This window comes from Hylaeus anthracinus, unplaced genomic scaffold (assembly GCF_026225885.1).
Source record: "Hylaeus anthracinus isolate JK02 unplaced genomic scaffold, UHH_iyHylAnth1.0_haploid 12002, whole genome shotgun sequence".
Classification (NCBI taxonomy): Eukaryota; Metazoa; Arthropoda; class Insecta; order Hymenoptera; family Colletidae; genus Hylaeus; species Hylaeus anthracinus.
The window spans coordinates 18190021-18215506 of NW_026534349.1; the positions used below are offsets into that span (position 1 = coordinate 18190021).

Genomic DNA, 25486 nt, shown 5'->3' on the forward strand with positions numbered 1-25486 from the left:
CTCCTCCCCGACTTTTGGGACACCCTGTATAGTCTAAATAATGAAGCATTCTTATTACTATATGTTGATGATATCGTATTATTTGCTAAAGATGAGACATTGATTCGAGAAATTGTGGCACGAATAAAATCAAAGATAGACATTAAAGAACTTGGTGAGGTAGAATATATACTAGGTGTAAATTTTGAAAAAAAAGATAAGACTGACTATTATTTACATCAACGAACATATATTGAGAAATTAATGGATAGATTTAAAGAGATACCTAAAACGCGTGTCAAATTGCCATTAAAAATAGGTAGTTTACCACCCAAAGAGGAAAAAGAGTTAGCTGGAAATGATTTAATGAAAAAGTTTTCTTACAGATCATTGATTGGGTGTTTGTCGTTCTTGGCTGATAGAAGCAGCCCAGATATAGCTTTTGCAGTAAACCTAATGTCACAGTATTATAATGGTTATTGGGTTGGATGGTCGTCGACATAGTTAACTACGTATTCAACACTAAAGAATATAAATTAAATTTATCAAACATCACAAATACAGGTCTTGTGTCATATTCGGATGCAAACTGGGGGTGCAATCTAATGCAAAGACACTCGACCAGCGGGTATATTATGTATTTAAACAATGTTCCATTTATGTGGAAATCAAACAAACAAAAGTGTATAGCTTTAAGCTCAATGGAATCTGAATTTATTGCGTTAACAGAAAGCGTAAAGGATTTAGTTTGGTACTCAGACGTTTTAAAAGAATTAGAGGTATATTCAGATATTGAGAAACCGATCCAATACTGTGATAATCAATCCACGATATATTTCAGTAAAAACTGTATTGAGACTCTAAAGACCAAACATACTGATATTAAATTGCAATTTATAAGAGATTGGGTAAGTAAGAAAAAGTTCGAGTTAAGGTTCATCTCAAGTAGTTTAAATATGGCAGACTTCTTAACTAAGCCATTATTGCAATGTAAGCACGACTATTTTGCAAATCAGATATTTTGTAAGTGATGCGGCAAACGACTGTGGGGCCGTATATGGGGTTACATTCGTTTCCTTTCGGCATCACGCAAGTTTTAAATGCGGCGCGATGTTGATTCGCGCCGATTGCAAAATGTCTGATTGTATTTTCGTTGTTACTTCTTCCACCAAATTCGGGGGTTCCGGCGGATAATCTAAAACAGTATTATGTGACTCACATCTATTTGGTATATCTATATTGGAAGTGAGTTGATTCTGTTCCTAACAGCTAACATCTCGTGGATTTTAAGAGTGATTATTAGAGGAATTTGAATTCCTAGAATTTGGTTGATTTCGATATGTGTAGAAATTATTAGGATTTGGTCGATGTTGATATGAGCTACTAGGACTGTAGGTTCCTTTGAAAATTATTAGCATTTGATTGATGATAAAACCCGTTATTTTATCTCGAATTAATAATGGAGAGTATCAGGAAGAAATAAACCATCCTTGGTGTATACATATATTTATTAATATTGATAAGTAAAGTAATACATAACCCCGGGTCCACAGTGCGCGAACACTGGTTCGCGTACATCGTTCGTGAACATGGTAGCTAACCCTGTTATTCACCGATTTTCGCCGTAGTGTGGACGGGAAATAGCAGAGTTCGCTAACAAATGACCCTCCTAATAGGCGTAAAATCGTAAAAGTAGCCCCGCTAGGTTAGGCGAAAACTGAGTTCGCGAACCAAATTCAGCGATCCACGAGGTGGTGGATCCGACGAACACGTTCGGGAATAACATCGCCTTTTTCCTCGTTCTTGTCCCTTTTCAAACTCTCGGAGCTTTGGCATTGCTATTCTTTCCAACAGTGGGGCTGGTCTTTATGACCACCTGCAGGTAGGTACATACTCCAAAGGGATAATATGCGTGGCCGAAGTTAACATTATTTTCTTATTTCTCATCCAAGTTTGTATATTTTTTGTTGTATCTTGATGAAAGTATATGCAATATATTGGCGAGATATTCCTGATGAAAATGGCACCAAACACAATGCAATTCAGACAACTTTAAGTTTCGTTTACAGTATGCAATATTTTTATAATATTAATACTTGATTTTGTGAGCCAGTAACCGATTAGAAAGTCTGTTCGAAAATAGCAAACAGATTGTAAAATTCTTGCCAGGAGATAATTAGGGCCTATGAAAAAACTAGGAAACTTTTGTAGCTATGTGAACCTGATACCCGACTTTTCAAAAATTCCTTTTTTGTTATGCAAAATAATAGCATTTCATTTGTACTTATTTGTACCATCAATAGTTTCGTCTGTACCTTCATCAATTAATAAATAAAAAAAAAAATAAAAAAAATGACCAGCACCCGACATTGAGATTTTTGAAATCTGTTTTTTCCCTATTCTTTAGAATCGTCTGTACCCGTTTGTATCGCTTTTCGTTTCGTTTGTACCTCAATAGTTTATACTTTATAAGCAATTGTTTATACGCGTAAGGGGAGAGTTCGTTACTCATCAATTCTGGGTATTTCTGAAGAACTCATTTTGAAGTGGAAACGTAAGGGAATGAGACCGCATTGTTTTCAAATTAAAGTTACAGGCATAGAGGAAGAACAGATTTAAAAAATTTTGAAAATTAATTTACTCCTTTCTTACGCGTACAACAATTGGCTGTAAAATTTAATCTAGTGAAGTATAAACGAAGTGAAAAAACAGATTACAAAAATCTCAATGTCGGGTGCTGGGTGATTTTTTTTTTATTTTTTTTATTTATTAATTGATGAAGGTACAAACGAAACTATTGATGGTTCAATCAAGTACAAACGGAATGCTATTATTTTCCATAAACAAATGAATTTTTGAAAAGTCGGGTATCAGGTTCACATAGTTAACTTTTTTAAGACGTGAAGCTGACAAGGGACGTAAAATGGTATTTTTAAAAATATTAATAGGCAAGCATACTGTCTTAAAAAAAAGATCAACGAACATTTCTTGAAGAATAGTATGTCTAATATATATAGGCTGTAACAAAATCTATTACTTATCATAAGCGAAACTCAAAATTGCCTGAATTGGGTATGTTTGATATCATTTTTATCAGAAAAATCTCGCCAATATATTGCATATATTTTCATCAAGATACAACAAAAAAAGCATAAAAACTTGGATGAATATTAAGGAACTAATATTAACTACGGTCACGCATATTATCCCTTTGAAGTATCTGCCGGCGGGTGGTCGTAAACGGTCGTTTGCTTTCGGTTGAGCATTTCCAACCATGGAGGGGATGCGGATCGCCCGAATCCACAAAATAACATCAGTTTCACAGGAGTACGAACATCGTAGATGTTCGTCGACATGTTAGCGACAGTAAGAACACCCTTGCGAATGTTTTTAGGTTATGTTTTTGTTTCGTGTTCGCGCAGTGTGGACCCGGGGTTAGACGTCGAGCGACGTCGAGGCGCCGTACGGGGCCATGCCTGACAACCCTGGCTTCGTCTGTCGTCACCCCCCACTCCGGGCGAGGTGGAAAGACGACGACGTCGAGACAACGGCCAGGCCCGTTGCCAAAAAGGCCCTTAGTTGGGTTTTAGAATCGAAGTGTGAAGCACAGCAATAAAGTCTATCTAATATACTTTTGTGTTTCTGCGTCTATCCTTGATTTAATCCGACAAATCAGAAGTGGGATAACCACGGACTGGCTTTACATGTACAACACGTAGTTCGCGAATGTTTTGTTGTGCTTGTGAACGGTGTTGTGCAGTCCACGATTTCTGAAGACTTAAGTGCGAGACTTTATCAAACCGAACATGAATCGTGGCTGTGGATTCCCTCATTTTAACAGTGTGTGATTGCTGAAAACTCAAGTGCGTGACTTTTTCAAGCCGTACTCAAACCTGTGATGAGGAATTATGAACGTTAGTGCACTCATTGTCAGTGAGAATGAGTGAGATGGGTGGTGGGGATCGCCGTTCCCGATACGGGTCGTGTTTTTCGCGGCGACGAAGTGAATCGCGGGGCAGTTCGCGATGCTCGCGGTATACACCACCGAGCGATGATACGCATGATTCGGGGCGTCCGATCTCGCGTGCAGAGAGAGGACGACGTGCTCGAGACACGTGGTGTGATTCACTTGAAACTGTGCGTCGCTCGCATGAATCGGTGCGTCGTCCGCAACATGAATATCGCGGAAGCCGCCGGTCCCGGAGACGCTCGCGGAGCAAGTTGCAGGAGCGAAGACGCGATCACTCCCAGGGTTCGTCGCGAAGACGGTCGCGGTCGCCTGTGAATTCGCGACGATCACGATCGCGAGAAAGTGCCGCGGTGAAAGCGTTGCGGTTAACCGTCCAGCAGCTACAAGAAGAGCTCAGGGTGGCTCGGTATCGACCGGTCATCGCACAAGAACATTTGGTGCCCAAATTCGACTCGGCAGATGATAATTTTAAGTTTAAGTTAAGTAAAAAACAAATAATAATTTATACTTCTTATGTAGAGTTTACAGAATTATCTATTTTATTTTTATAAACTTAAAATAGATTCTATATAATAGAGGATTTGTAAAAAGAAGTGAGATCCGATAAAACACTTCAAAAAAGTAAAAGAATTAGGCCAAGTACATGAAAAAGTGGAGGACTTAAGGAGTTATATATATATATATATATATATATATATATATATATATATATATATTTCATATAATTTATTAATTATGAACACTTATTCGCTCAATTTGTAAATAATTATATATACCTGCAATTTTTTTTCTTGCTGCAAGAAATTTTAATATTAATGATGAAATAAGGAAATGACTCCATTTCTATAATCTCTACATAAAAAGTCTAAATTAAAAACACTTTAGTGGTATAGATCTGTATTAAAAACAGTTTTTTGTATGAATAAATGTATCTCACAATTCAGATTTTGACAACTTACCTTGTAATCAAAATTGATCTACATTTTACTTTACTGGCAGCAATTTGTTACGCTTCAATTCCGTGGGGCCCCCTTCATTTCCACAAGCTCTACATAAAAAGTCTAAATTGAAAACATTTTGCTGATATAAATATAATTAATAATGCAGTAGTGTAAAAACTTTTGACACTTGGCAGGTTATGAATGATGACATCTGTTTCGACTTTCGACGCTCGATAGCCGACGAGCCATGCCGAACCGAATGATTCCGAGAGTCGACGAACGACACAGCTTTTGGTTAGTTCCTATTGGCTAAGGGTTGACGACGGGAAAATCATACAAAAAATACCGTTTCTGGCAGATTCATGACATGATATTACGATATCTCAGTTGTATGTGGCCCGGTTTTATTGATTTTGGTTTCATTCGAAAGCTTATATGCGGTTTACATAAGAAAAATGCCTTTAAATTTAGAAAATATTGCAGGCGTGTTGAGATATTCATGAAAGAAGTTTCAAGTTAGGTTAGAATGGACCATCTCTCCTGTAAAAGATTCGTGGTAGCTCCAACGCCAGTATATACTCGGTGATAATTTTTCATGTACTTGGCGCCGACACGCTATCGCGTCTTTAGATAAGGATATTAAACCCCCATCAAGCATAAATAGGGACGATAACTGCGTGAAAGTTAAATAACGACAACTCTCTCCTAATACCTCATTCGATCGTGCGAATACGCAATGGCGGTACAGCATTGACAACAATAATTAACACTGCCTCTAAACCACAAGTGATCAATATTCCTCAATTTTCTATCGAGCCAATCCCCAATCATTTTTTTATTTATAGTTTAGCCGCAAATCAAAAATCAAATTTTACTGAAACCAGATTACGAGTGTTAACTCGTTGACAAAATTTTGTTTTGCCAAAGCTATTCTGAACTGTTGCAAAATCACTAATGAATATATTTACCCAATTTGGAATACCACGAACTTTCTTTACTAACCAAGGACCAGACTTTATGTCCGAATTAATAAAGAACCTAGGAAATTTATTAAAAACAAAGCAAATCTGCACCAATCCATATCACCCCCAAACCAATGGAGGTCTAGAAAGATATCATTTAACACTGAAAGATTATTTAAAACATTATATAAAAGCCAATCAAACAGACTGGGACGAATACATTCCATTCGCAATTTTTAGTTATAACACTTCAATTCACAGGTCCATTAACTTAACACCATACGAACTTCTCTTTGGAAGAAAAGCATACCTACCCTCTTCCATACTAAGAGAACCAGAATTTCATTATATCTATGACGACTACATCCGGACATCACAAAATAAATTAAACACTTCTTTCAAAACATCAAGAGAAAACCTAATTAACTCAAAAAATAAGAGTAAGGAACACTACGACAAGAAATTTAACCCGATAAAATTTAAAGTCAATGATCTCGTGTGTATATACGAGAAACGAACCACGGTAGGCCGTAGTAAAAAATTGTCGCCCAACTTCAGGGATCCATTCAAAGTCACACAAATACATCCTATCAACACAGTAGAACTTCAAATAGGAAAAAAAGGAACTACTTATCATTCTAATCTTCTCAAATATTATGTTCCTACTCCTATTCCTTCTAATTCCTAATACTATCTCCGAGACACTATACACCAATGTACCTATCACCGACACGAGTGGAATTTTTTACAGAAAGTTAGGAGAAGCGAAAAATCTCGAACACTGAACTACACCTCGTAACATATGTCAATATAACTTGTCTATTTCAAGCGAAATCTCTCTTAAATTCCTATTTCGTTAAATCGCGAGAAATTTGTGAATTACTATTAAAAGAAGTCGTAGTACCGAAACAACAGAAGTCTCATTGTAAGCAAACTCTGCAATCTGTTCAAAATGAATTGCGAAATATAGATGAGAAGGAAAAAATACTTAATGGATTAATAGGATATGACGTAAAGCAACGTAAACGACGTGGACTAATTAATGGAGCTTCTTGTATTTTAAATTGGCTAATCGGCACCCCGGACGCTGACGATGCTCAATATTACTCTGATAGCATAAAAGCCTTACTAAATGATAACAAGCAAACTCAAACTCTATTAAAATCCCAGATACAGATAGTTTCAAGTACTATACAAAATTTTAATAATTCAATACAGTCTTCAAAACTTAAAGAAGATACCTTGAATAATAATATGAAAACAATTAATAAGTATATGCCTGAAACAGATACCTACATTATAAACCTCTCGTTAGAAGCAACCATTATGGAACAAGTTGCTACCTTACTTTCTCTATACGTTCTCTATGCTCTATAGTCTCAGATGATTTTGATAAAAACATAGAATCCTGTTGAAGTAAGCAGTTTTCTACGTTTGTGAAAACTCTACACCCGATATGTAGAACCGTTATTTTCCCCCCCCCCCCCCTGGCCATTTGATGACTCCTAGCTAGCCAGGTACTAAGAGGTGCAAACTCTGTCGCCGTACTTTGTTACCTGCTCAGTTTGAATCGTACGCCCGTCCGAGTACCACCTTTCTTCCGCAGTTTACTTTCCTAAATATATACAATTATTTACTTGATATACGGGTTCGTTATTTTCACCATAATTCCTTCAACAAATCTATTAACTTAGGAAATCGCAATATAATTTCCCCATTCTTAATAACTCCAAAGGATCTTTGTGAAGAGCTGACTAATTACAAAGGTGAATTCGAGCTAACAATGGCACCGACCTACAAAAATCTACCTAAGATATACAAATTAATGAAACTCCACAGCATTACGATAAACGAACTCGTAATATTTGTTATAAAACTGCCACTCGTAAAAAGAACAAATTTTGATCTATACAACCTGATTCCATTACCCATTCAACATCAAAACCCCTCTATCTTCTCATTCATCACACCCCAAAACCCGTACCTACTCCTTTCCCAGCAAAAATCCAATTTCGTTCTCATGTCGAATTTGAAAAACTGCGCTGAATATCTGGAAGGAAAGTATGTAACAGCAACGTAAACAGCTAGATCTACAGAAGAGTCCACCTGTGAAAACAATAAGCGCCGAAATGGAGATATGGAGCTACATCGGAAGCAACCAGTGACTGTATATCCTGTACAAGCCGACTACGTTGATAATCATCTGTGGTGAGAACAACAACGATCACATGGAAAACATTGTTCTAAAAAACTGACATGATACAGTTACATAGTGGCTGTAAGGGGTATACCATACTATATTCATTGGAACCCACAAATTACGTAAATAGAAACATCACTCATTACGTTCCTCGAATCAACTTAACCGAAGACGATCGTTGTATTCTAGTAACAAACTATTTACGCCATAAAACGGTGTCGCTTCTGTAACCTATAAAACTCACAGATATCGATCTAAGCGAATTAAAGTTCAACAGCAAAAAACTCAATGAACTCGACGGACAACTAACTCATCGTCTAAAGGAGCCGTTTATCGTTATCCATATCAATTGGTACACGATAATCCTAGGAGTAGTAGTTGCCATTCTAATCCTTATCCTTTGCCGAATCTGCTGTCGCTGGCTTGGCTGTTGGAACCTGCTCAAACACCTCTGCTCGTTCACCAGGAGTCCCAGAACAGGGGAAATCATACCACCAATAATTAAAAATTTTGTTCACTGTAATTTTGATTCTAGCAATCATAGTGAACACAGGGACCATTCCAATGACATGGTCCTGTTTGAACGGCGTAGAGGGGTACAACGTACTTCGGAACAAACAACACCTACTGTCATCATCGAGGAGAGGACCATGCATCGGTATCAACCCATTTTTTTTTCTTTTTTTTTTTACGTGGAGGAAATCTGATAACAGACACCTGCCACCCGACCGGGGGTGCGGGTGGAAGGCAGTGTGGGGTTATACCCACTAAAACCTCCACGGCAACCTTCGGACGTTCTACCAACACTGGCGATTCAGGAGGAGCCGCGTGATCTCTTATAGAACGCTGCCGCGGCTCCCTCTCGCCTAGGTCGACTATCTGGTAGCTTATGGCCAGTCGCGTCCCGAGGGGGGAAGATTCTGTCACCCTTTCCCACCACCCAATCTGCGGTGCAGGGAGGCCGCGCCCCGCACCGCTAAATCTCGGCGGCCGCATTTCTAGCATACCCAGGGCCTCCGCCCTGGGTATCGTGACCGCCATCACGATCGGCATTCAGGTTGCCGCCCCCCCCTCTCCCGTCACCATTCATCTCGGTGATCAGCTGGCGGCGGAGGTTGTCTACAACCGTCCCCGCCATCAGCTGACATTATTAGTCCGGGGGCCCGACGGCGCGACCTCTACCAGGTCGCCGCAAGCCCCAGTTCCTTCGAGCGGGATCGGTCAACTCCCGATCCCGCTCTGCGGCTTCCTTCTGCGAGATAACCTCTTCGCAGAAGGAGACCACCGCCCTCCAGTTCCCCTCGTTCTCCAGCATAGCTCCAACTACTGCTGAGAGCGAGAGGTCATGTCCGATTTGGACCCGTAGGACTCAACGCTGCGCTGAAAAGGGGGGGGGGGGGAATTCCTTCAGCGTATGCTGCGCTGAGTGTTCCCTATGCGACACAGGTAGACACCGAAGCAGCCCTGCCCGGTGAATACCTGCGTCGCCCGGTAGGTGAGAATTCCGTGCCGCCTCTCCTGCCACCTTTTGAAATGTGGCAGGAGAGCCCCAGCGACGCGCTCGCCGGCGTGGGAGCTCAGCTCCAGACGCCAATTCGCGAGCGCCAGTCGCCAGGCCTGGCGTTCGAATCCCTCGACCGTCTCCGTCTTTGGCTCCGGCGGAGTCCCCCGAACAAGGCGGGTAGCATGCACGCGCGCATAGACTGACATGCGTGCAGCCGCCTGCAGTTCGAAGGGTATTTCACCCGCTAGAGCCTGCGCCGCCACGTAGGAGATGGTGCGGTACCCGCGGATGACCCTTATGGCCATCCGCCTCTCCAGCCGGCGCAGCAGTTGTTTAATGCGCCGGCTTGCCATCGCGTCTGAGGCCCATACTGGGGCCCCGTACAGCATCATAAACCGCACCATTGCCATATATAGGCGGCGCACACGATCCTCAGGTTACCCTATATTGGGCAAAGGGCGGCCAAGCGCGGCCGCCGCCCTTTCCACACGGGGGACCAGACGGTCGAAGTGCGCCTCGAAACGCCAGTGGCTGTCTAGGACGAGGCCGAGGTATTTGATTCGGCTCCCGACCTCGACAAAGGCTCCACCCACACGGACCTACGACCTGGGCAGTGGCCGTGACCGAGGCCCGCCATGAAACCATATGGCCTCGGTCTTTTCAGAGGCCACACGAAGCGCTAGCCCGCGGATCCTAGCGACAACTGCCACCGCCATCTCTGCACGGCGGATGGCGCCCTCGAAAGTGCTCCCGACGGCAACTACTAACGGGTCGTCTGCAAAGCAGACAAGACTGGCACCGTCGGAAAGCGGGGCCGCAGGACCGCATCATAGCCGAGGTCTCACAACAACGGGCCCAAAACTGAGAGTAGTAAAGAGAGGCGGGTTCTAACTCAGGAGCTCCAAAGGGGGGGGGGGGCGAGGGCAAGGAGGGAAGGGGGAACCGAGGGCGAGGGGGAGGGAGCACGAGTGGTGGTGGTGGTGGGGGTCGTTAATTATTACCTACGGTCGGTAAGGTAGGATGCAATTATTACTTACGGTCGTTAAGGTAGGTAACACCACCGGTTGGTAATTATCAGTGATCGGTAAAACAGAAAAACGCAAATTTTACATGTAACGAAATAAGCGCGTAAGGGTGGGGAAAATCGTCCTTCCTCTTGGCGCGCAAGAGTGGGGGTGTTTTTTCTGGCCCCGCGGGTCCCTCTCTCTCTCTCTCGCACCCAAGCATTTTCTTCCTCGCACTCATACCCTTTTACCCGTGCAACACGTAAGATTAGAAAAAATGAGGTAATTAACATAGGTAATTATCAGAGATCGGTAAAAAAGAAGAAGAAAAACATCAATTGTTCGACGTTTGGTAAGTATTATTATCGTTATCAGAGATCGATAAGAAAGAAAAACGCAAATGGTACATGTAACGAAATAAGCGCGCACGCTGTAATGGTGGGGGAAACCATGCTCGTCGTCTTCGCGGGAGGTAAGCGCGCACGCCGTAAGGGAGGGGAACCGTCCTCTTCGCGCGCAGTAGTGGGGACGTCGTTGCGGACTCCACGGGTTCCTTCTCTCTCGCGCTCGTGTATTTTCTTCCTCACACTTATGTCCCGTGCAATATATAGTAGTGCATTACAATCTTTGACGCAGCCATCGGTAGGAACGTCTCGCGACGATGGCCTCGAGCAGAAGATCCAAAAACGCAAAGTTTGCAAACTACAATCCAGCAGCAAATCTTTTATTTGCGCGATACAATTTCTCAAGGACTAGATATTAAAGAAACGGTAGAGGTGACATCATTCTTTTGATGATAAGAATACTGGAGAACGTGCGAAGGAAACATTACACCGGATGAGAATATGATATGGAAGGAAATGCGCTAGAAAGAAAGACACATATATCCAAGCTATTTTTTTTATTGATAACTATTCCAACATTACATCTAAACCTAATGCTAACAATTCAGAGTCAATCAATGAATGACGCTCAAATTTTTCATGTTGCTTTTGCATAATCCTTAATTTCAGCATTTTGTATTGTTTGAGCATTCTCGCCCTTTTTGGGTGGAGGTTGTGTCAAAAAAAGTTTGAGCTGCCGATGCACTCTCGAAGTTTTTCTCGTACAAAACGTCTATATTTACTACAGAAACTTAGTCTAAGTAAAGAAATATATACAGAAACTTATGCACTATTTAGAATTATTTACAAAAGTCAGCTAAGTTAGGCGCGCCCGAAGCCTTTGGTTCGAAGCGAAAGCAGTAAAGAAAACCGAAGCGCACGTGGTTCGATTTAGCTTTTAAAGGCAAAGACTTTAAACGAGCGTGCTACACGTAAGCGTTGCCGACAAAAGACTAATTAGCCGGGCGCTCGCACGGAGATTCCCGATTCCTGGAATCTTCTAGAGTTCTTTTGTTCGGCGTCACCCGTCTCTCCCCCCAGCTCCTCCGGCGCACCGTTGGCCAGCGGAGCGACGGAGAGCGACAGCGATAGAGAGAGACGGAGCGAACACCGAACGCTGTTGTCAAAAAAGACGGACCGGTGTTTAAAGTGCGAGGCTCGGCTTACCTTGTCAAGCCATTTAAAGGTGATATGTTTAAAGTTCGAGCAACCGCAGCCGACGTCCGAAGAGTCGAAATTATCGGCTGCTCGAACAGTATTATTTCTATAAACTTGTACTTAGATTCTACCAGGTACAAGTTTTCAGACAGCCTGTACTGTACATGTACGAACTGTACATGTGATCGATACAATATTCGAAAGCAAACAATTTTTGTACGGTTTTTTCACTCATGAACATAGAGACGGTAGAATTTGAGAATTTTGCGAGTTTTACGTCGTTTAGTTGTCGGAGTTTAACTGTTACATCATTATCTATCAGGCGATAGAACGATGTTGCGAACAATGATTGAAAAAATGCGTTTAGACATTTTTATATAACACCCCCCACTCTTTGTTAGATAGACAAAAAAATGCTGAAACAGCAAATCTCCCCTCCCACACACATTTCACTTTCTTATCCACATTTACACATACACATCTTTGCGTAACGCGTGATCTAATTTTTTTATACGTAATAAGACCCTCATCATCGCGGAGTCGTTCTAATGAATTGATACATCAGTGGTGTAATTCCCAAAAATATATATACGTTCTCAGGAAAACATACGAAAACAGCGATACGGAATATGAGAAGATTACGAAAATCTGCAGGCAGTGACATCATAGTAGGGGGATATCATGTGACAAAATCACGTGACCTAGACTATAAAAATTGTGCTGCAGATTGAACTGCATTCAAACCGTTCTGTAGTGACCCCCAGCGAAGAAGTGAGTACAACCATGGAAGAACTCTTGGAAATGGAAAGTCGATTGTTGGACCAGGCCGATCGATTGACTTCGCAAGAAGAATACCTCGCATGGGAAGAACGATGCAACGAGTGCCTCGAGTCGCTGGAAGAACATAGTCGAGCAAAACGTCCTCGATTATCGATCGGCGTTCAACAATCGTTGATCGCTCGTATCGCGCGTCTCGATAGTCTAAAGTATTCGTTGCGCAGACGTTTCGTGTACGAAGGTGCCGGCCATTCAAGCACTGGACTCTTTCGGCGTGAAATAGACACTGCGTTCGAGAGCCGCGTATTAACCAGCGCTGTTTTAAATTCGCACTACATCGAACCGCGTAACTTTCTTCAGGTTGCGAGAGACGTTGTGCTTGAGCATATACGAAAATACTTTTGCAATAGATATGTATATAATAATTCTTTTTCCTTTTCTAAATATGTTATGTTTGAAAAAAAATTTATGTCTTTTTATTGCAGATGCTTGCACTACTTTAGTTCGAGTGAGAAGCTGGAAGCTCACACCGTAGATTGCGAGAAGATGAACGAATGCGCAATCGTATTACCAGATGATGAAAGCAAGTGGCTCAGTTTCGATAACTACATCCGGAAAGAGCGATTTGTGGTGTACGCCGACCTCGAGTGCATTCTGGAGAAAACTGATCGAGAAGCACCAAGATCCACATACCAACATCATAAAGTATTTAATATTGCATATTATGTTCAATGCGCGTACGATTCATCCTTGTCGGTGTACCAATGTCATCGTGATGCGAATTGTGTTTCCTGGTTCGTCAAAGAATTAAAGAATTTGGCACATTTTGTTAAATTAATTTTATCAAATAACATACAAATGGATGATATAACGAGTGAACAGCAGGAGGCATTTCGCAACGCGACGCATTGTCACATTTGCGAAAAACCGTTTGGAGAAAACGATACGAGGGTTCGCGATCATTGCCATCTAACCGGTCGGTACAGAGGTCCCGCGTACTCCAATTGTAATCTAAATTATACAAACTCTTTTTGCATTCCCACAGTTTTTTATAATTTGTCCGGTTACGATTCGCATTTTATTATCGAAGAAATAACTATAGCTTTCGAGGATGCCGTCAGTGTATTGCCGATAACAAAAGAAAAGTACATTTCGTTCACAAAAAGTGTCAAAGATCCAAATGGACCGTCGCGAAATTGTATACAATTGAGATTCATCGATTCATACAAATTCTTGAGTACCAGTCTCAATAAATTAGCGTCTTTCTTAGATAAAAGCAAATTAAGAATTTTACGAACAGAGTTTCAAAATTTGTCTACCGAAGATTTCGAATTATGACGCGAAAGGGTGTTTTTCCGTACGAGTACATTGACTGTGCCGAAAAGTTGGAACAATCATGTTTGCCATCGCGCGAATCATTTTACAGTTCCTTGACGGGTGATACAGTATCGGAGAGCGAGTACGCGCACGCCGAGAACGTGTGGACACGGTTTTCCATTCAAACGCTGGGCGAGTATAGGATTTGTATTTGAAAACAGATGTCTTGCTGTTGGCCGATATTTTTGAAAATTTTCGTGAAAGCTGTACAACAAGTTACGGACTTAATCCCGCGTATTATTACACTCTGCCGGGTTTTACGTGGGATGCCATGCTGAAGCATAAAAAAGTTAATTTCGAATTACTAACAGATATCGACATGGTCCTGTTTATCGAATGCTGTATACGCGGCGGATTAAGTCAATGTTCAGGTAGATACGCGAAAGCCAATAATAAGTACATGCAGTCGTACGATCCATCGACAGCATCGTCGTACTTGATGTACTTTGATGTGAATAATCTGTATGGGTGGGCAATGTGTCAACCACTGCCATATGCAGAATTTCGATGGGTCGACAACGTTACAAACTTTGACGTATCTTCGATTGCTGCCGATTCGCCTACGGGTTATATTCTAGAGGTTGATCTAGAATATCCCCAACGCTTGCACGACATTCACGCGGACCTGCCGTTCTGTCCCACACGTGCCAAACCACCTGGCAAAAGAGAGGACAAGCTGCTGCAACTCTATACGATAAGCAGCGCTACGTTATCCACTATCGTAACCTGGAGCAATGCACGCGACATGGAATTCGTATTACAAAGATACACCGCGTCCTCCAATTCGCACAAACACCCTGGCTCCGCGATTACATCGAATTAAATACAAAGTTTAGAACTCTCGCTACAAACTATTTTGAAAAGAATTTGTATAAATTGATGAACAATGCGGTATTTGGCAAAAGTATGGAGAATGTACGCAATCACGTCGATGTAAAATTAGTAACAAAATGGGAAGGGAGGTACGGAGCGGAAGCCCTTATTTCAAACCAAATTTCCACAGTCGTAGCGTGTTTTCGGAAAACTTAGTTGCCATCGAACTGCGAAAGCTTGCGATGAAGTTCAACAAACCAATCTATGTGGGTATGTGTAGACTAGATATATCTAAGGTTTGTTTGTATGAATTCCATCACGATTACATGTTACCCACATATGACGATAAATGTAAAGTTATGTACACCGATACGGATAGTTTAATTTACCACATCGAGTGCGAGAATATTTATGATACTATAAAACGCGATATTAATCGATTTGACACCAGCGATTATCCGGTAGGGAACGTTTACGATATACCGCTTGTAAACAAAATAGTCCTCGGTTTGATGAAAGACGAAAACAAGGGGGCAATAATGACAAATTTGTTGGACTCAGAGCGAAAATGTATGCACTGCGTGTAGATGGTAAAAAAGATACGAAAAAGGCGAAAGGTGTAAAAAGTAACGTTGTTTCCAGTATGATAGCTTTCGACGACTAGACGCAGTGCCTACGAAACGAAATTGAAATGACTCGTAATCAGACATGTATAAGATCAAAATTACACAAAGTATACACAATGGCGGAATCAACAATCGCTCTGAGTCCGTACGACGATAAGCGGTATATCGTAACCGACTCAACGGATACATTGCCGTGGGGTCATTATAAAATACCGCTTTAGATATATCAGTACATGTATTTTGTAAATAATTTTTACCTCGATTTTAATAGATGTACATATATATTTAGTTGTAAATAAAAAAAAAACATTGTAATGGAATTAATAATGCTAGTATATGTATAAAATTGAATATTTAATTTAAAAAATGTTAATTTTTTACAATACATTATCTTTATTTATCCATGAATTGTGTGCACTATTCAATCCTAACCATTTCACGTACACCTTATTCCCTTTCCGACGTAACACTTTTTCCACAAGGTACACATCAGCGTCGGCAACGCGTTGCAACTCGTGTTCGTAGAATCCTCCAGCAATTGGTTTTCCATAAACATCTTTCAACAGATACGTTGCGGGATTAGTTTTCTGAACCTCAGCGATCGTAAATATTTCAGTACCCCAATTAGGTGTGTAATCTTTTTCAAAAATTGTTTTGAATTTGCTCACACGTACCGTATCTCCCACTCTGAATCGTGCGGGAGCGGCAATCTTTACGTGATTATATACTGTTGTTAAGAGCTTCGAGGCGTTTGTTGGTGTAACGTCAATTGGTCGCATGCCGATAGTTCAATGCTTACGCGCGTTGTAATTTGATATGAGTTGCTGCATCGAGTCGATCTATTTATAACTTCCATTAAGCGTAAACAGTTTCCACATGTCGTTTTTGAGTGTATGACTGAACTGCTCGACGACTGACGCTTTCATCACTGAATACGTTGAATAATGATTTATGTTGTATTTTGACAAAAGTTTTTGCACATTTGCGTTGTAAAATTCCTTTCCTTTGTCGGTTTGCAAATTTTTCGGATACCTTCCACTGTTTCGGATTATTTTTCTGATCGCTGTAGAAACTTCATTTCCACTCATGAGTTTTGAGGGGTGTGGCCCATGCATGCTTACTCAGCACATCGATAACAGTGAGTATGTAATGGAAGCCTCTGTTATACCGCGCGTAAGGTCGCATCTCGACCACGTCCGCTTGCCATAAGTCGTCGTACCCGTGTATTATGACGCGTCTTCGGGGAAAATTTCTTCTCGCCGGAGCATACAATTCTTCCACGAAACGCCGTTTCTCGGTACTAGGAGTTTTCTTCGCAGTCATGTATGACTCGACACTGATGCAAAGACTTGACGTACACGTCTTATCAAACATCAAATCAGTGCTCAACGCAACGGTTGGTTGGTCGATCGGTCGGTTGACCGGTATGTCGGTTGGTTGGTCGATCGGTCGGTTGACCGGTATGTCGGTCGGTTAATCGGTCGGTTGACCGCTCTGTTGATCGCTATGTCGGTCGGTAAATAGGCTCAATGTCCAGCTATTGATGTGTCTGCATTAGATTTCAGAATTCGGTAATATCTTTCTCTAATTTATTCAGCTCATCTTTCAAGCTCTGAACGAAATTTTGAAACATAATCATCTTTTTGTCGAATACGTCTTGTCGACTTTTTATAACTGCCATGTTTTCATGCAAGTACAGCTTGTTGATAGCATCGCCATCCTCTATAGGCGGTGCTACCCATCGAATCCTGCGCGACTTTGCGTCATAATTGGTGCCGACAACACAAAGAGCGTTGTCGCGTACATAATTTCCGACTACTCCATTCCAATGATAGTATGATTCCATTCTTCCAATCGATGACCCAAACTTGTTGATTGACATTTTAATGACGATTGACTGTATCGCCAAGGTGCAGCTCAATTTATAATGAATCCTGCCTCGCGAAGTTCCTCGATAATCGATTGCATCTCATTGTCGTGAGCATTGTGACCGGCTTGACGCGAAGCCTCGAGCAATCGAAGCCGATCTACGAGTTCGTTGGGATCGTTCCAGTGAACGTAATCAATGTTGTTTTTGGTTAATCTCATGAAACACGGTATGCCTTTTCCAACTTTTTTATCTTGCAATAAAGGTTTGATTACATGGTTATACTTGTATCCTCTGTTGCCTAATGTTTGACCATACGAATTGTGCTTGTGCTTATGCGCACTCGTTGTCAGTAGTATGCCCCTGTATTTGCGTTCATCAGCCTCAGTGTAAATGTCGTTATCCGGAGTTTTCTTGAATATCAGTTCATAAAGGTCGGGTGTCTCCGAATATCGTATGCCATCGATAATTACGTTATCCGCATTGTCCACGTCAACATGTTTGTTACCGAGCATCAGTCCATCATTGGTGAGATAAACACCGTACACGTAATCCATACCAACGTCTACGTCACCGCGTAATACAGGTGCGATGTATTTTTGACTCAGTGGACCTAGATGATTACGTACCGTTTCTTCGCCTTCCGGCGTTTGCAATTGGCTTCGAACAGATGTCGAGAAATAGCTGTTTGGACTTTCAAAAACATCTTCGTTTGCTAAGCGTTTTGTTGTTGTTGGTATTGTCTTAATCGGTGTAGAGTACGGTATAGAGGCTATCAGGTTCATATCGGGTAAACTGCTTAATCTTGATTTTTTTATATTTGGCGGTTTCGAGAAATTTAACCACAAATTTAATTGTATTTTATCTGATTCCTTGATATTCGGAGTGGATAATGGTTCGCTTCCGATATCTGTGTTATGTCGATCAAAAGAAAATCTTCCTCGGTCTCCAGGGTACCGATTCTTACAGATAAACGTCGTCTTCCACGAATCGGCAACTTTTCTCCTGACACCGAATACAAGAATACGCGAAAATCTTCTTTCTCTCCCGCCGCGCGAACTAGATCTTCTTTAGTGAACTTCTTCAGGTTCACCGATGAGCCCGTGTCGATGACAAGGTCGGTTTCATGTCCATCGATGCATCCTCTTACGTGAGTGGAATCTCCCATCAGATGAATCTTCCGCACGACGGGGGTGTAGGGAAAAGAAGTCGAAGGTTCCCCCTCTACGTCGACTTCTTCAAGTTTCCCTTCTTTTCTTTTAAATTTTTAGGGCAATCCCACTGGAAATGTCCTGTTTCCCTGCAATTCCAACATTCCACAGAATTTTTGAACTTGTTCTTCTTCTCAGGAGGGTTTCTTTCTGCAGTATGTGCTTTTCTCTTCCGAGAATCTTCTTCATGAGTGGGAAATGATTTAAAGACCTGTTCTTGTCTTGGTCGGGGTGTCGAGACTGCCTCGACAGCCTCAATTTCGAGCGCCCTGATAACCGTGGCCCGAAGAGAAATAAAACCACCGAGTCTCAAAGCCCGTTTCATCTCCTCATTGCCCAACGCGGTAAGGAATTGAGAGGTCGCAAGTTTATCTTTAATTTCTGGAGAACACTCACTAAACGCACCCTGTGCCAGTCTTTCGATCTCTGTGGCCAATTCAGAAATAGACTGCCCTCTCTGTTGCTTGTAATTTTGGAACTTTACATAATTCAGATTGGCAAAATTTTTAATTCCATATCGGAATTCTAAAGGCGAAATTAACGACTCGTAATCGTAACGTTTGTCAGCAGGTAGAGCAGTTAAAACACTTCGTGCCGGTCCCTCTAACGATGAAACCAAAGCCAAGGCTCTCTTTTGAACTTTATATTCTTCCCAGTCCGATCCTCCGTCGAAAACCGAGGGTTTTAGAGTGTAACCCAAATCAGAAACATTACCATTTTCTCTATTCTGTCCCTGAGGTACCGGTTGTGAAGTTGAAGGGTCCACGAGCCTGGCAGAAGGCTCGTGTTCTCTTTCACGGGGCAGAGTCTCCGATAATTTTTCTAACAACTGTGTAAAATTGGAAGATAGCACCTGGTATTGACTCTCGATGGCACCGATTCTGCCCTCAAAGGCAGCTTCCCTCGTTGAAGTAGCTGTTCTCTCTGCAGACTGTCTCTCTTCGGCCCTCACTCGTTCCTGCTCCCACCTGGAGTCGAACATCCTCTGTTGTTCTTGGAACTGCGAAGAGATGCTCTGCTGCAAACTCTGGAACAGCCCTTCCAACGACGCAGGAGCCTTTTCCCCGGCAGAAGAACGTGTTGCCATCCCACTTCTGACACCAATGTTGCGCCCGGGGGTGGTGCCGTATCGAGGAATAGTCATTTTAAATAACTAACACGTCTTTTATAAAAGGAACAACAACTCAAAACGTTTAGTAACTTTAACAATAACTCGTTTAGTAAACACGTCTGTACGACAGTAAAGGGTCGCACAGATTACTCTGATGTGACGTGATCCCGCGTCATAAGACGCGTGATATGAAAATCTAACATAGGGTTTTGCATGGCGACGTTCACATTACTCTGACGTGACGTGGGCTGATGCTATCTGACGAAATGTGCGTTCTGACGCGTCAGAAGCACATCAAAACTATTACATTTTTCATGCGCGTTGAAAAGCTTTAGAAGACTCGGGTGTTTTCTAGGAACCTGTTTTCCATTTTTAAGAAATAAACTAATTTAAAAAACAAAAACTACACTAAAAACTATAAAACAATTTTTAGTTAATTTATATAAATTATATGACCAGTAATTTATATGAGCAGCTCTAGATATAATTGGTTATAAAAGTATGAGAAAATGCAGTGAAAAGTATGAAATAATTTCTATTTAAACTGCATTCTTGTCAGCTTTTCATGCATTTGATTAGATATAAAATGCAGCATATTAAATACAAAAACATAATTTTTCTTGTACTTGAAATGATTAAACATATTGAAATAATAAATAAAATTATTAAATCTGATCTTAAGAAATTTTAATAAGAAAAATTATTAGTATTATTATTGTTATGTATGATCTTTATTTGTACTGTAAAAAAATGTTTAATATCGTTATTAAACGTTAAACGTTATTAAATCTCGCACGGCCAGGTTGGTTGTTGACATACTGGACAACTACACGTCTGAAGTAGTTAATATCGCCTACCGCGATACCTCTTCGACATTGCAAAAAAAAACGTGTTCCGTCGCAAGGAACATAACATTGAAATTTTGTTGGTACGTTTGGCCTGCGGACGAGAAAAGGTTATTTTTGAGATTTAAGGTATTTCGAGTCTTTAGCGTTGAATGGTTTTTAGAATCTCTAATACCCGTTTCGACCTCAATAACCGAAGTGCCATAAACTCAGAATTATCGAAGGATTCATTATTTCTGACAATTTCTCATGTCTGACGTGGGCCCACGTAGCCTGACGTGACGTGGGAACACGTCAGAATAATCTATGCGACCCTTAAGACTCGCGACGTTCTGCCTATTCGAAAGTTGCCGGTTCACTTGGAAACCGGAACATCCCGATGATCCACTTCCGCTCGCTCTTCGGAACACACTTCACAACGCCGTTAATGTTGCGGCGGCGTGAAGATGCCGCAATATTATGAAGTTGCTGTGACGTTGTGAAATGTGTTCTGAAGAGCGAGCGGAAGCAGATCATCGGAATGTTCCGGTTTCCAAGTGAACCGGCAACTTACATCGTATTTCCTGTAATACTTACACGATTCTTCTTGTGGTATTTTAATAAATACTACCAGAAATCCTTCACTCAGATAAAATATAAGAATTTCATAGCGATAGCTTCTACTCTTGGAGTGTACCAAAATACTGTTGCTTCGTGAAATAAATTATTTGATAACAAATTATTTGCTTCATGACAAGCATACCCGCGGCCTGCGAGTCAAGTGCTTCGCGTGGCCAGGCAAGGACAAGATCTCAATGAATAAGAATTAATTTAAAACGCAAAATAATGAAGGTGTAGTCATATTGTCAGAGTTTTAAACTGACAAATTATCTGAAAGTTTGTGAGAGGAAAGGTATCGGCGTCCATGAATGACTTTAAAAATATTTGAAAACGCAATACAATGAAAATATACGCTTATTGTCAGAGTTTTAAATTGACAAATTATGTGAAAGTCTGCAAGAGAGAAAGTATGGGTATTGATTATCTGAAAATGCCTTGCCTGGCCACGTCAAGCATTTGACTTCCAGGCCGCGGATATCTAGGCAAATTTCTAAACAGTCTCAGTTTGTGGCAGATACGCTATGTAGCTTCTTCATTCCACCGCCAAAGTGCGGAGCAGTCATTTTACATGAGTTGTCATTACGGTCTAAACGTCAGCACTGTTGAACGCAGCATGTTAACTGCGCACAGTTGGAAAGTATCGAATTTTTCATTGTGTTACACAGTGTCGCCTTCGCACTTTACTGAAAAGCACTTTCATGTACTGGCAGTTCATTTTGATTTCACTTCTTTTTCTATTTTCTTGTAGTTTTTTATGGGGATGTTCTATTTTTGTGTGATTACTCCTTAAGTCCTATACTTTTTCATGTACTTGGCGTAATTTTTTTACTTTTTGAAGTTTTTTGGGGGGATTTCACTTCTTTTTACAAAGATATAAATATAATATATTAATGTAATAAAAAAATATAAAAAAATGAACGTTGGTTTTGTGATTAATATACAGATACCGTATTTTTTTAATTAAATAGAGAAAAACAAAGGGAAAGGATGTAACGAAACCCAGGTGAGAAAATGAATAAAGAAGTCCATTATTACTAACGCTCAATTTATTGTATTACAATAACTCTTTAAGTTTTCAAAAGTACACATAATACATGGCAGAAAGTCTTGTTGTAACAAATTTAAATGTTAATGATAAAGTGATAAAACGAATGAAGAAATCCACTATTTGTAACTCACAGTTTATTGTATTACAATAATATAGAAAAAGAGAGATCAGTTTCAGTCCATAAAGTTTTCAAAAGTACGCACAACAAACTTAAAGGACTAAGTCTGGCCTCTCTTTTTCTATATTATTGTAATACAATAAATTATGTATTACAAATAGTGGATCTCTGTTACTTTTCTCATTTTCGCATTATTTAAATTTGTTACAAGACTCTCTGCCATGCGTTCTGTGAATGTATGAACTGTATTCTAATATAATAAATTGTGCGTTAGAAATAGTTGATATTTTTATTCATTTCTCATTTCTTCTTTAATAAATTTCTCTAGCTCTACTTTAATAAATATTCTAATACAATAAATTATAAGTTAGAAATAGTGCATCTCTTTTTTCATTTCACCCTTTATCTTTAACATTTACATTTCATGCATCAAGCCTTCCTGGCATGCGTTGTGCATACTTTTGAAAACTTAAAGGACCGAAACTGATCTCTCTTTTTCTATATTATTGTAATACAATAAACTCTGCCTTACAAATAGTGGATCTCTTCATTCCTTTTATCACTTTATCATAAACATTTAAGTTTGTTACAACAAGACTTTCTGCCACGTGTTCTGCATGCTTCTGAATTTTATTCTAATACAATAAATTATAAGTTAGAAATAGTGCATCTCTTTTTTCATCTCCTTTCATTTTTAACATTTAATCTCCCTTTATTTTTAACATTTACATTTCATGTATCTAGCCTTTCAGACATGCTTTCTAACTTGTATAACCTGTCAGTTTGTATTTGTGACATTTGGACGCCGCAAATTGAATAATTATTTTAAAGGCTACGTGTAGTGATATTGTATTGGGAAGTATATTGTTATAAGTGATAGAATATCTACCTTGTCGTTGTGGAAAGAAATATATAAATTTGGTGTTTGAGTGTGCAGTTCATAATACAAATTTCAGTAAATGTTCATTTTGTGCAAATAAGAATAAGTGTTCTAATACAATAAATTGTTTTATAAATAGTGGATCACTTTTTTTATTTTCACTTCATGATAAACATTTAAATTGCTTGCAACAAGACTTTCTGTCACACGTTCTGTGTACGTATGAACTGTAAAAAGAAAGGGAGAGAGAGTAACAAATGTGAATATACATATATATTTCATATGACATTAATTTTAAATAACACTTTGTAAATAACACTTACAAGCCTTATTTTAGTTGCAAAGTAATGTAGAGCCTAAAATAAAAATACGTTTGTCTTTTATTATAGTAAGTGTTGAGTCTACAATATACATAATGTGTCTGAAGCCAGATATAGGAAAGAGACCAACAGTTCTTTAAATTTTCAAAAGTATACAGAACGCATGGCAGGATGTCTCACTGCAAGAAATTTAAATGTTTATGATGAAGTGAAAATAAAAAAAGTGGTCCACTATTTATAACACACAATTTATTGTATTAGAACACTTATTCTTATTGCACAATGTTTCTTATTTGCACAAAATAAACATTTGCTGAAAATTGTAATATGAACTGCACACTCAAACACCAAATTTATATATTTCTTTCCACAACGACAAGGTAGATATTCTATCACTTATAACAATATACTTCCCAATACAATATCACTACACGTAGCCTTTAAAATAATTATTCAATTTGCGGCGTCCAAATGTCACAAATACAAACTAACAGGTTATACAGATTAGAAATGAACGAGCGGCGTGAGCGGCAGCCATATTACAATTCCGGCAGACGAGCTCTGCCGACTGATTCCGAGAGTTGACGAATCGACGAACGGCCTTAGCTCCTATTGGCTAAGGGTTGACGAAAAATTCCTTGAAGAATCAAAACCAATAAAAAACTTCAAAAAAGTAAAAAAATTAGGCCAAGTACATGAAAAAGTGGAGGACTCAAGGAGTCTCTTCACAGAAATACAGTTTGAGTAGGTTTGGGATAGTCTTTTATATGAATATATATATATTTCATATAATTGATTAATGATAAACATTTATTCGTTCAATTTATAAATAATAATAAATACCTGCAATTTTGTTCTTGCTGCAAGAAATTTTAATGTTAATACTGAAATGAGAAAATGACTCCATTTTTATAAGCCCTACATAAAAAGCTTAAATTTAAAACACTTTGGTGGTATGGACCTATATTAAAAACAGTTTTCTGTATAAATAAAGGTATGTCGCAATTCAGATTTTGACAACTTACCTTGTAGTCAAGATTGATTAACACTTTTCAACACTGGCTCCAATTTGTTATTAAACCCTACATAAAAAGTCTAAATTGAAAACATTTTGCTGATATACATGTAATTAATAATGCAATAGTGTAAGAAGCTTTGACATTTGGCAGATTACGAATGATGACATCTGTTTCGACTCTCGACGCTCGATGGCCGACGAGCCATGCCGAACCGAATGATTCCTAGAGTCGACGAATGACACTCGGCTTTTGGTTAGCTCCTATTAGCTAAGGGCAGAGATGGGCAAAATCTTTACTTATATAAAAATTTTAAATATTGAATGAAGATGAAAAATTATTATCTCTTAATCGTCGAATACAGATACATAACTTTATCTTTATCTCATGACTGCCGAATAAAAAAATGTATTCGAAGTAAATGTACTCAAAGGATAAAGATAACTTAAATTATTTTTATTCGAAGGCTAAAGATACCTGCTTTATCTGCAGAAAGTTTCAATCGTAAGATACTTTTCGCACTTTTAACTTTAACCGATCGCTAAAGATACCTGGTTTTTCCCCGAGAGTTTCAACTCTAAGATAGTTTTCCGCATTTGTATCTTTATTCGACGGCTAGAGTTGCCTGGTCTCTCCCCGAGAGTTTCAACCCTAAGATAGTTTTCCGCATTTGTATCTTTATTCGACGGCTAGAGTTACCTCGTTTCTCCCCTGAGATATTCACCCGTAGGTTATTTTCGCATTTTTACCTTTAACTGAAGTTTCACTCGTCGCGT

The 25486-nt window shown here is 39.9% G+C and overlaps 1 protein-coding gene across 1 annotated transcript; it reads left to right on the forward strand.

The window, feature by feature from the left end:
- Window positions 1-13129: 13129 nt before the first annotated feature.
- On the forward strand, window positions 13130-14929 carry LOC128892337 (uncharacterized). The gene has a single exon (XM_054152713.1). It carries the CDS (start codon window positions 13329-13331, stop codon window positions 14214-14216), a length of 888 nt encoding a protein of 295 aa, XP_054008688.1. The 5' UTR covers window positions 13130-13328; the 3' UTR covers window positions 14217-14929.
- The last annotated feature ends 10557 nt before the right edge of the window (window positions 14930-25486 follow it).